The 13,145-nt window shown below is 46.8% G+C and overlaps 1 protein-coding gene across 1 annotated transcript in view; it reads right to left on the bottom strand.

The window, feature by feature from the left end:
* Nucleotides 1-13,145, bottom strand: part of LOC135823589 (uncharacterized) — a 76,948-nt gene that overhangs the window by 21,563 nt on the left and 42,240 nt on the right. The window contains exon 32 of the mRNA XM_065336434.1: nucleotides 10,505-10,640. Coding sequence (XP_065192506.1) covers nucleotides 10,505-10,640 — 136 coding nt within the window. The remainder of the gene's footprint in view (nucleotides 1-10,504; nucleotides 10,641-13,145) is intronic.

The following is a 13,145-nucleotide window of genomic DNA, read 5'->3' as shown; positions in this document are numbered from 1 at the left end:
GAGGATCTTCCCCATCGTACAGCCAACAGGAAATCCGAAGCTCGCCTCGATGTGAGGGCGCGGGGTTTCTGGTCCAGGCAGCAGGAGGCTTTTTCTCCGTCTCTGTATGATTTTCCTTCAACGAACCCCTTTCCAGGAAGACTCGAACATGAAGATCTTCTTCATCTTCTTCTCCCGTGCCTTCGACATGGATGCCAATCTTGTCTTTGTCGGTGCAATCTGCATCTACGTTGGCTTTGCCATTGCCCCGGCCAACATCTGATGCAAACAGGTCACCTCCAGGGCGCCCAAAGACATGGAAAGAATGCACGTGAAACTGCAAAACATATGCAGGTGGAAATCAGGGAGATGAGGAGATCTTCTGAACCAGGGCCCTGATCCCAAATAACAGAAACAAAAACCCTCATTCACATCAAAAAGCTTCAAGAAACAGTTTGGACCATCTAGCTGCAGCCAAATACCCCTCAATTGGTGTGCTTTTGCCCTTGATCTATGTCTCTGTTGCCTAGTGCATGTGGAGAGGGGGTGCAATCAATCTTGTGTATGCACAGACTGAACTTCTCAGGGCACCCATATCCAACAGTTATCGCGTCATCTTTTCTTGTTGGCAAGTCAATTCGAATCGAAATGATGCTGTTATGTACAGAACAGTGTGAAACAAATTGCGCACAGAACAAAACAAAACAAAACAATAACATTATAATGGACACAAAAGCAATCAGAAATCCCCACAGGGCCTTTCGGTAGATGAAATATACGCCATGCTGCAAATTGGCAAGATTAATATTGAAACTGGGCTATGCGAAGACCACAGATCAAACCAATAAAGGGATTCACTTTAATTAGCGCGCTTCGGTTCATGAACTTTCGATGCATGCACAACAAAACGCATGCGTCAACAAACTGGAGCTCCACTCCGAGTTGACTATGGACTCGAACCTGCAGATCATTCACCTCCTCGTAAAAAGAGCCCACTGCACTCTCGTAGTCGTCTCTGTATTTCAATTTGTTAATTAATAACTCATCGTCAATGTCGATCACAGTAAAATCAGCCGAAGCAAGTGTAGATTTCTCAAAGCATGAACCTTTTAAAACGATTGCAACCGATTCTTCGCAATAATCGTCCACAAAATCTAGCATCTGAACAACTGATTCTCGAAAACCTACTATCGCCCTATGTGAACGACTCTCCACCAGAAGGAAACTAACTCTATTAGGCTGCGTAGGTCTAGATTGTTCCAGGATGTGAAGAACTACTGGGCGCTCTGGTTGATAGAACGTCACTTGAAGAAGAAAATAGTCACAACAACGCCGAGTAATCCATGGCAAGAGGGGCAAGAAGCCAGCCGTAGGGACTTGCACAAGGTGAGCCGCATTCTTGTAGTCAAAAAGCGAAAGGAAAGCAGAAACCAGATCCATAAGACTGCCTTTGACATCGGAGATCTCAGAAAAACTACGAACACTCCATGTGTATCTTCCTTCCAACGCCTCTGCGCATGCCTCTCTAGTACATACCCAAATAAACCCGTCCACGTTACTTGAATCCGCGAACAATACCATCTCACGTTGACATACAGGACATGGCATTTCATTAGCGAGTACACGCCACCTGACTAAGAATTCCACAAGTGATCGTTTATCACAGACAACTGCAATCGGATCTATGAATGAATCTTCCGTCATTTCCTCTGGTATCTGGGTGAGGATTGTAGCTGGATCCACGATATGTGTTTGCGCATCAGGAGAATTTCTGCCAATGCTTTCTGCATCGGTTTGATCATTGTCAATTTCCGTCTCCTCAGTTTCCATCATGACTAAACCTTCTTGCATCCCTGTTACACCGGGTTGATCACTGCCGGTATACTGGTCCACAGTTTCCATGACGACTGCGTCTTCTTGCAGCCCTGCCACATCAGGAGAAATAATAGCAGAGTCCTTGACCACTATTGGCCTTTCAACTGAACCTGTTTCCTTCGTCACAAATATAACTCCTTGTGGCCCTATATCTTCGGGTTGATCACTGCCAGCATAATGGTCCACAGTTTCCGTCATGACCAAACCTTCTTGCAGCCCTATTGCTTCGGGTTGATCACTGCCAATACACTGGTCCACACTTTCCGCGACTGCAACCACATCTATGGATGGATCTTCCGTCAATTCCACTGGTATCTGGGTGAGGGTTGTGGCAGGCGGCACAATTTGATTCAGAGCTGGCAACAATTCCACTGGTATCTTGGTGAGGATTGTAGCTGGACGCACGATTTGATTCAGAGCTGGCAACAATTCCACTGGTATCTTGGTGAGGATTGCAGCTGGATGCACGATTTGATTCAGAGCTGGCAACAATTCCACTGGTATCTGGGTGAGGATTGTAGCTGGATGTACGATTTGTGTTAGAACTGGGTCATGTGCATCAGGAGAATTCCTGACAATATCCTGGTCCACATTTTGGAGCATGGCAGTAAAAGGTTTCAGCCTGGCTGCATCGGTTTGATCTCTGTCAGTTTCACTCTCCCCAATTTCTGTCATAACTGAACCTTCTTGCAGCCCCGTTGTTCCGGGTTGATCACTGCCGGTACACTGGTCCACAGTTTCCATGACGACTGCGTCTTCTTGCAGCCCTGCCACATCAGGAGAAGTATTGGCAGAATTCTTGACCAGTATTGGCCTTTCAACTGAACCTTCCCGCAATTCCACATCAGATGAGTTACTGCCATCAATACCTGAACCAGGGAATGGAGACGCCATCGGATGCACACTTCCCGATGGAGCGGGACCTTGTTCAGATCCGGCTTGATCTCTGGAATCGGTTACAGCACCAGCACAATCATCTGCTGCAGAAGACATTGATGCACAGAATTTCTAGCACAGTAGCTTCTCTTAATACAAACACAAGACTTCCTCACAGAAGACAGACAGTCATTGACAGTCAACTCACTTCTTTCACATTGAAACAAGGTTTTAATGAAATTAGAACTACCTGAGCAGCCCTGTTTTGTTAATTTCCACTTGAGTTCACACCTGTTCGGCGTTAGTTTGCGCGACCATATGGTGTGGGTTTCTTTCAGTACTTCATAAGCTACACGCTCAATCTGATAATGATACCATCCTTTCCTTGTTTTATCAGCAGTGTAGAGAATTCGTTAGCGTTCTAGTGTTCCTTCTTGCCTACCCTAAAGCTATGGTCATTATGCACTATGAGTTTGCACTTTTCACGCACACACGTGTGACTTCCTGGTTACCACGTGCAGAGTGTTAGCAGCTCAGAGCCTGTTCCACGCAATACTGGCAACTTTTCCAGCCCAGCGCTCGTGGACGGGCGCTCATTTCTCTCTTTCTTACTTTTTCTCCCTTTCTCCTCGTGCCAGGTCACCAAGGTGCCTGAGACACAACACTGAGTGGCAGTTGCAGTGCCTAGCAGAGAGAGAGAGTGACAACACCTTTTAGCAGAGAGAGGGTGTGGTGGCTACTCTCACAACCAGCTAAGGCGTATTGCAGTATTTCATGAGGTGCACCTTCAATCTGATGATCACATCACCCTTTCCTCGTTTTCTCACTTCTACTGTGGTTTTGCTTGTGTCATGAATATCTCTTATCTTCAGCAGAGTACGGATCACCCAAAACACGTTCTCAACTTCTCACTCGCATGTGCGATTTGCTGGCGCACAGCTATATGGCGTAAACATAACATAAATGCATTTGCAGGCAGTGCTTTCCAAAACGCCTCAGCCTGAATCATGCGAAAACTTGATTTCACCAGTCGATTTCAATAGATGGCTTGCACAAAGATTATCTGGGTTCGAGACGGGGCAAGTGGACCTTCTGACTCTGACTTCCCGACCTTTTGAGTTTGAGACTTTCGCTTTTTGCCTGACGAACACTGTGCCAAGTTTTTTGGCTAGAGTTGTTTTGATTTGGCTTGTATCGTCATGCCGAAGCGCCGCTGCGCTCCTGAATGCACTAGCAGATGAGAGATGGAACTGAGGCTCCCATTCCAGACGTTCCTTTCCCAGCCGGAATGCAGACAAATGGATTCATGCCATATCGAGATGAGCTTGAATGAGGGAATATTTGGTATCATTGGTGTAGGCTGCAGCAAGCACGTCGTGGTCCTGAAGTGTGACTACTTTCCCGCAGTGGAAGCGAAGTCAAGCACAACGAACGTCTGTGGACGTCTGAGAAAGAACTCGATTCCTTTTGATTCGGCTGCACTAGCTCCAGAACGACCCTCTCGTCATGACAGACTGCGGAGAGGCCAGGAACCTGCCGAGTCACGTGTGGAAGCCCAAACCACGAAAATGAAGGGTGGAAGGACCGAGCGTGAGAGCCAGATTGCCTTTAGTAGTACTTCAAGTAGTATCTGAGTTGAAGGAGAGAACAAGTGTGCTGGAGAAACGCTGCGAAGTCCTCAAGCCTGATGTGTACATGTACTGGCTACTGTTGAAGTCTCACTTGTTCCGATATGAACATTTCATCAGCCCTGACTCTGAGCAGCTGTATCTAGACTGGATTCAGGCCAGAGACATAGCATTGTAAACCTCACTGAAGCCAAATGTATCCAACGCCTGGTTCTAGTGAGAAAGCAGTTTGGCGCAGGCTCTCAAACTATGATCGAATCAGGGAGTGGTGGAAAGATAGTCAAATATACCCCTCCATGATTAGCTGCTAATGACGACGATGCGGCTCCGGCTGGGTCTCATGGGAAAGTAACTTGCATACCTGTTTAGTTGCAACAAGGCAACAATATCCCATGTACTGAAGACATGACTGAACTACATGTGTTTCCTCCTGGGAGGACGTGGAACAAATAATGCCATAGTTTGTCTGATGCACGTCACAGTCTCACGAGTATGTTAATCATTGTGGATGTAACAGAACTGCGCTGTGAAGTATGTTCTGCGTTGGAACTGCTGTTGAGCAATGAGCTGCACAGTACAATATGGTGCCTTCCTTTTTAGTAGTTTACAGATCAGCACCAGGTTGTAGATCCCTAGATAGGCTTTATGCCTTTCGGGAATCCTTCAATTCAAAAATCTGTAAATGATTGATCGAGGCCCAATATGTCTGAGGAATATGAATTAAGCCAGCACATAATGGTATAGAGGGCATGTCGCTATGGTCACGTCTTGTGCAGATAAATCTATTTTAAACGTTCCGATCTGTGTCATCGTCTACTTAGTGTGATATAGTATCACTGCTTCTCTGAATGGGTTGACCTCCTTCACAAGTCACAAATTTACACTGCATGTGCAGGTGTGATGCGGCAATGGACCTTGAGGTGAGCAGTGTAGCAGTGGAAGTTACTAGTCTTTCAATACGACATGGAAAGAAGGAAGAACACCAAAGATACAAGGGATGAAACTCGGCAATGAAATCAAAATGAAAATTTGAAATACAAGTAGTCTAATTAATCTAAAGAACCTCAAGGCACTAGTCTTTCAATGCTGCTTGTACTGTACTACTGATATTATCCTACGGGTGACTGAGGTAATCCCCACCAACTTGCACACATCAAGTTGCGCTTGAAGTACAGTCACTGCAACGAAGTGAATGTAACTGGCCAGAGACGGGGACCGAGAGGAAAGAGAATAGATTATATTGAAGAATAAACTTAAAAAAATATTCACTGGTTTGAGGGAAAGATGCACACCAAACACTATTTAAACAAAAGGAAGAAAATAGCATTCAGCAAAACAGGACTTGCCGGACGTGGATGCATTTTGATATTCCTGAATTTGTCTATTGAAGCCCTGGAATGTGGAAAAATGGGCTCGCATGGAGAGCCAAGGATAAATTTATAGTAAAGAAAAAAGGATCAAGAAACTAAAAGCTATGCCCTAATGTCCACTAACACTAAAATTGACTATCTAGCAAGTATGATGAGCTGATTGTTTAGTAACGGGTGGTGTCAGTGAACATGATAGCGTAACTTGTAGTTTCTTGGTATTGTGGAAAAGCCAACAATGAACCAGTGTTCTTTGGGAAAGGTAAATATTCTTTCCGTGCTATATGCACTTTGTCCCGATTGCGTATAGTTTCGTTTTTCGCTGGCCGAGCTTAGAGAGATAGGCAAGAAATGGTGTCTCGTGCGACATGTTTCTGTTGCAAATACCCCATCTGATGTTTTCTTTATCGTTGTTCCCTTTCATGGCTTCAGTCAGATCTTCAGTCTCACCAGTGTGGATCGATTTTTCTCCGTCTCTGTATGATTTTCCTTCAACGAACCCCTTTCCAGGAAGACTCGAACATGAAGATCTTCTTCATCTTCTTCTCCCGTGCCTTTGACATGGATGCCGATCTTGTCTTTGTCGGCGCAATCTGCATCTACGTTGGCTTTGCAATTGCCCCGGCCAACATCTGATGCAAACAGGCCGGCCACCTCCAGGGCGCCCAAAGACATGGAAAGAATGCACGTGAAACTGCAAAACATATGCAGGTGGAAATCAGGGAGATGAGGAGATCTTCTAAACCAGGGCCCTGATCCCAAATAACAGCAAGTCAAACCCTCATTCACATCAAAAAGCTTCAAGAAACAGTTTGGACCATCTAGCTGCGGCCAACTACCCCTCAATTGGTATGCTTTTGCCCTTGTGATCTATGTCTCTGTTGCCTAGTGCATGTGGAGAGGGGGTGCAATCAAACTTAAGTATGCACAGACTGAACTTCTCAGAGCACCCCTATCCAACAGTTATCGCGTCGTCTTTTCTTGTTGGCAAGTCAATTCGAATCGAAATGATGCTGTTATGTACAGAACAGTGTGAAACAAATTGCGCACAGAACAAAACACAACAAAACAATAACATTATAACGGACACATAGCAATCAGAAATCCCCACAGGGCTTTTCGGTGGATGAAATAGACACTCTCGCTATGCTGGAAATTGGCAAGATTAATATTAAAACTTGGTTATGCCAAGACCACAAATCAAACCAATAAATGGATTGATTTTAAATAGCGAGCTTCGGCTCGGGTACTTTCGCTGCATGCACAACAAAACGCATGCGTCAACAAACTGAAGCTCCACTCCGAGTTGACTATGGACTCGAACCTGCAGATCATGCACCTCCTCGTAAAAAGAGCCCACTGCACTCTCGTAGGCTTCTCGGTATTTCAATTTGTCAATCAATGACTTATTGTCAATGTCGATCAGAGGAAAATCAACCGAAGCAAGTGTAGAATTCTCAAAGCATGAACCTTTTAAAATGATTTTAACCGGTACTTCGCAATAGTCGTCCACAAGTTCTAGCATCTGAACAACTGATTCTCGAAAACCTACTATGGCCCTATGTGAACGACTCTCCACCAGAAGGAAACTAACTCTATTGGGTTGCGTAGGTCTAGATTGCTCCAGGATGTGAAGAACTACTGGGCGCTCTGGTCGAGAGAACGTCAATTGAAGAAGAAAATAGTCACAACAACGCCGAGTAATCCATGGCAAGAGGGGCAAGAAGCCAGCCGTAGGGACTTGCACAAGGTTAGCCGCAGTCTTGTAGTCTAAAAGCGAAAGGAAAGCAGAAACCAGATCCATAAGACTTCCTTCGACATCGGATATGTCAGACGAACTACAAACACTACATGTATACCTTCCTTCCAACGTCTCTGCGCACGCCTCTGTAGTACATACCCAAATAAACCCGTCCACGTTACTTGAATCTGCGGAGAATACCATCTCACGTTGACATACAGGACATGGCATTTCATTAGCGAGTACACACCACCTGACTAAGAATTCCAGAAGTGATCGTTTATCACGGACAACTTCAATCGGATCTATGGATGGATCTTCTCCCAATTCCTTTGGTATCTGGGTGAGGATTGTAGCTGGATCCACAATTTGTGTTTGCGCATCAGGAGAATTTCTGCCAATGCTTTCTGCATCGGTTTGATCATTGGCAATTTCCGTCTCCTCAGTTTCCGTCATCACTAAACCTTCTTGCAGCCCTGTTGCACCGGGTTGATCACTGCCGGTATACTGGTCCACAGTTTCCATGACGACTGTGTCTTCTTGTAGCCCTGCCACATCAGGAGAAATATTGGCAGAGTCCTTGACCACTATTGGTTTTTCAACTGAACCTTTTTCTTTCGTCACAAATAAACCTCCTTGTGGCCCTATGCCTTCAGGTTGATCATTGCCAGCATAATGGTCCACAGTTTCCGTCATGACTAAACCTTCTTGCAGCCCTGTTGCTTCGGGTTGATCACTGCCAATACACTGGTCCACAGTTTCCACGACTGCAATCGGATCTACGGATGGATCTTCCGTCAATTCCAATGGTATCTGGGTGAGGGTTGTAGCTGGCTGCACGATGTGTTTTAGAGCTGGCAGCAATTCCACTGGTATCTGGGTGAGGATTGTAGCTGGATGTACGATTTGTGTTAGAACTGGTTCATGTGCATCAGGAGAATTCCTGAAAATATCCTGGTCCACATTTTGGAGCATGGCAGTAAAAGGTTTCAGCCTGGCTGCATCGGTTTGATCTCTGTCAGTTTCACTCTCCCCAGTTTCAGTCATAACTAGACCTTCTTGAAGCCCTGTTGTTCCGGGTTGATCACTGCCGGTACACTGGTTCACAGTTTCCATGACGACTGCGTCTTCTTGCAGCCCTGCCATATCAATAGAAGCATTGGCAGAGTCCTTGACCACTATTATTGGACTTTCAACTGAACCTTCTTTCGTCACAAATAAACCTTCTTGCAGCCCTGTTGCTCCGGGTTGGTCACTGCCGGTATACTGGTCCACAGTTTCCGCGAGGACAGCGTCTTCTTGCAGCCCTGCCACATCAGGAGAAGTATTGGCAGAATCCTTGACCACTCTTGGCCTTTCAACTGAACCTTCCCGAAATTCCACATCAGATGAGTTACTGCCATCAATACCTGAACCAGGGAATGGAGAAGCCATCGGATGCACACTTCCCGATGGAGCGGGACCTTGTTCAGATCCGGCTTGATCTCCGGAATCAATTACAACACCAGCAGAATCATCTGCTCCAGAAGACATTGATGCACAGAATTTCTAGCACAGTAGCTTCTCTTAATACAAACACAAGACTTCCTCACAGAAGACAGACAGTCATTGAAAGTCAACTCACTTCTTTCACATTGAAACAAGTTTAATGAAATCAGAACTGCCCGAGCAGCCCTGTTTTGTTAATTTCCACTTGAGTTCACACCTGTTCGGCGTTAGTTTGCGCGACCATATGGTGTGGGTTTCTTTCAGTACTTCATAAGCTACACGCTCAATCTGATAATGATACCATCCTTTCCTTGTTTTATCAGCATTGTAGAGAATTCGTTAACGTTCTAGTGTTCCTTCTTGCCTACCCTAAAGCTATGGTCATTATGCACTATGAGTTTGCACCTTTCACGCACACACGTGTGACTTCCTGGTTACCACATGCAGAGCGTTAGCAGCTCAGGACCTGTTCCACGCAATACTGGCAAAGTTTCCAGCCCAGCGCACGTGGACGGGAGCACATCTCTCACTTTCTTTCGTTTTCTCCCTTTCTCCTCGTGCCAGGTCACCACTATGCCTGAGACACAACAGTGGTAGATGCAGTGCCTAGCAGAGAGAGTGACAACACCTTTTAGCAAAGAGAGTGTGGTGGTTAGTCTCACAACCAGCTAAGGTTTACTGCAATATGTCATGAGGCGCACACTCCATCTGATGACCACACCACCCTTTCCTCGTTTTCTCACTTCTGCTGTGCTTTTGTTAGTGTCATAAAGATCTCTTATCGTCAGCAGAGTACTGATCACCCCACACACGTTCTCACTCACTTGCGCAATTCGCCGGCGCACAGCTACATGGCATCAACAGCACAGAAAATCATTTGCATCAGTGCAATGCTTTCCAAATGTTTCAGCCCGGAACATGTCTCTCTGTTATAATATTGCCGGAAGATGCACCCGGTGTGCTGAAAGTGCTCAACACCGCTCAATTTTGGGTTTATTATGTTTGACTACAATTTATTCTCTTCCCTCTCGGTCCCCGTCGCTGTCCGTTTACATTCACTTCGTTGCAGTGACTGGACTTCAAGCGCAACTCGATGTGTGCAAGTTGGTGGGGATTAATGCAGTCACCCATAGGATAATATCAGTACTAAGGTACACCCAGTGCTGAGAGACTGATTACTTACATTGAGACACCACTCAACTCAAGGACCACTGCTGCATCACACGTCTTGTTCCTCCACAGACGAACAAACTTTGCATGATGTGTGCAAGTTGGCGGGGAACTCGGCAGCTTTTCCAATCATGCAAGTTACGATCAGAATATCAGTACAAGTTGACCATGTTTGTTAGGGCACAGTGTGAGCGCTGCGTGTTTCAGGAGGTTAGTTGTTACCCAGTTGAAAATGTCATTTGTGTTATAATATTACTACTCTGCTCTGGCGCACTGACACAGCTACAGGTGCAAGCATATCCAGTGGTGTGTACCAGCAAGCATCCATACCATGATCCCTAGTGGGGCAACAGTGTAGATGTTTATTGAACTTGGCCTACCTCAAGTCCGCACAGGCCATCGGGCTCACTCAGGCACTGGACCACTTGGTTGGAGCAAGAGCTGTACGCAGCAGTCATGTCGGCCAAGCACTGTCCCGCCAGGCCATCAAAGCGCGCAGACAGAACTGACTTTGTGCTGCAGGGAACAAAATGCACACGAAGCCAACCGGTGCTGATATGCATTTTGACATTCACGCACGGCACAAAGCCTAATATACATCACACAACGCTAGAATTTAAATCATAATTTCCAAACTCGAACGCTTCACTCAATCCACTAGCATACGCAGATGTCATACGCAAGTCAACTAAGAACTGGTGTCATGACATTGATTGAAAGTACAGTGCGGATCGGTTATAGGGTTGTCGGCTATAGTAATATACCTCTTATAGTGATCGTATTCTCAAATTCATTTTCGTAAACCACCCCTTTCTATACATATCGGATCGGCTATAGTAATAATCGGCTATAATGATACGATTTCTTTGTCAAAATGATTTTATTGCATACATTTTTCATCGGCTGTAGTGATGATCATAAAAAAGTTATATCGTAGATCTACATGGCGAGATCTGATTGCGGCAGTCAGGAAGCGCTGGTACGACTATGAATCTGATATCCCTCGGAGGAAATTCGAAATGTTTGGCGTTGGCTGTGCTTATTGTCCCAGGGCATCCTCGAGCGAGAGCGGAGGCAGTAATGAGTACTACCACTAGTACCAGCGCTGAAGCGCTACCGGTCCGTGGTCTCCGCCGCGTACTGCACATGCACAGCATGCTTCTGCACGCTGCACTGATTCGAATGACACCAAACACGCATGTGTCAGGCATACCTAAGTATGCATATCGCCTGTAGTAATAATTATATCGCCTATAGTGTTATTTTCACGAAAATCAAACACCAACGCTATAGCCGAACCGTACTGTACTAGTATTTCCAGATTACATGTGGCATGGTTTTGTTAGCTCCCGGCTAAATGTTCGGTTAATGTTGGAGTTAACCGTTGTTAACAGTCACATACCATTGCTTCGCTGTTGGCCTTTATAACGGGTTGCATAACCCTCCTTACGTGTGTGCACAATCTTGCTCTCTCTACATACTGCTGTGTATCATAGACATCACATGCCCACGCTCTGCGCATGCGCAGATTTCCTGCGCGCACAACAGAGCTTGCTGTCTTTCCAGTTTCCTTGCCTGCAGTCAGCTTTCAAATTCTGATATTACGAGAAGGTCCTTCCATTTGGTCTCCGCTCCTCACCATTCATCTTCAACCAGCTGGCAACGGCTATCAACTGGGTCCTTGTCCATGTCGGCTCCTTGCCCGACGTAATGCACTACCTTGATGACTTCCTCGACATCTGCCCACCAAGCTCCTCCCTGGCGGCCAAGCACAAGGCCATCATCTTGGACTTGTTCCAGTTCTTGAACATACCTGTCGCCACAGAGAAAGTTGAGGGCCCTTCCACTGTCCTCACCTTCCTCGGTTTGGAACTGGACACCGATCGCTTGGAAGTGCGTCTGCCTCAGTCCAAGCTTCTGGCCCTACGTCGTTTAGTCTCTACCACCCTCGACCAGGGTTGCGTTCTCAAACGCGAACTCGCCTCCCTCCTGGGCCACCTCTCGTTCGCTTCCAGAGCAATTCCTGCCGGCCGTACATTCTTACGCCGCCTGTATGACCTCGACAAGGCCACATCTGAGATGTCATCTCACCGAATGCTGCACCTCTCAGCCTCAGCCAAGGGCGACCTGAGCTGGTGGCACCAGACCCTGTCAACATGGAACGGAAAGTCATTTTTCCTGCTAGAGAAGTGGATGCCCAGCGCTGACCTCCAGTTGCAAACCGACGCAAGTGGCACCATTGGATTTGGAGCCTTCTTCAATGGTCGCTGGTTCAGAGGTGACTGGTCTCCGCAGCAACTGGAACTAAGCATTACCTACAAGGAGCTCTTCGCCATTGTCGTGGCCTGCGCCACATGGGGGATCGAGTGGCTGCGGCTGTGTGTGGAGTTTCAGTGCGACAACCAAGCTGTCGTGGAGTGCCTGAAGACGGGCACGAGCCGGTCCCCTGCAGTCATGGCACTCATCCGCACCCTGTACTCAATCTGTGTGAAGCACAATTTCCTGATCCGAGCATCGCACCTGCCAGGAATTTCCAATACCATCGCTGATGCCCTGTCCCGGAACAAGATGGATGCCTTCAGGACCTTTGCTCCTACAGCTGCGGAGCGGCCTGACACCATGGTCCAGCCGATCACCGAGTAAGTGCAAAGACATTCACTTAGGATGCAGATAGCGTTCTTTGTCGATCCTACTCCACAATATCAGTCTGACTTTATGCCTCTAGAACAACGCTCTTGTGCAATACATACTTACCATCTATATTGGCTGTTATCACCCGCTATCTCCTCTGGCCCTAATGGGAATGTCGGCATGGGCACTCCTCCGTAACTGGCCTCTCGCGCACTACTATTAAACTCGCATGGGTCATAAACCGCTCCTGCTCAACGCAGGCCGACCCACCAACTCGCATGGGTCACAAACCGCTCCTGCTCAGCGCAGGCCGACCCACTTGGTCATATACAGCTCCTGCCCTCGGTAGGCCGACCACACGATTCGTTAACGCGCACTCAATTGAGGCCA

The sequence above is a fragment of the Sycon ciliatum genome, chromosome 8 (genome assembly GCF_964019385.1).
Source record: "Sycon ciliatum chromosome 8, ocSycCili1.1, whole genome shotgun sequence".
Taxonomy (NCBI): domain Eukaryota; kingdom Metazoa; phylum Porifera; class Calcarea; order Leucosolenida; family Sycettidae; genus Sycon; species Sycon ciliatum.
Note: the sequence above shows the minus strand (reverse complement) of the source record. Positions and strands in the feature narration are given on the sequence as shown.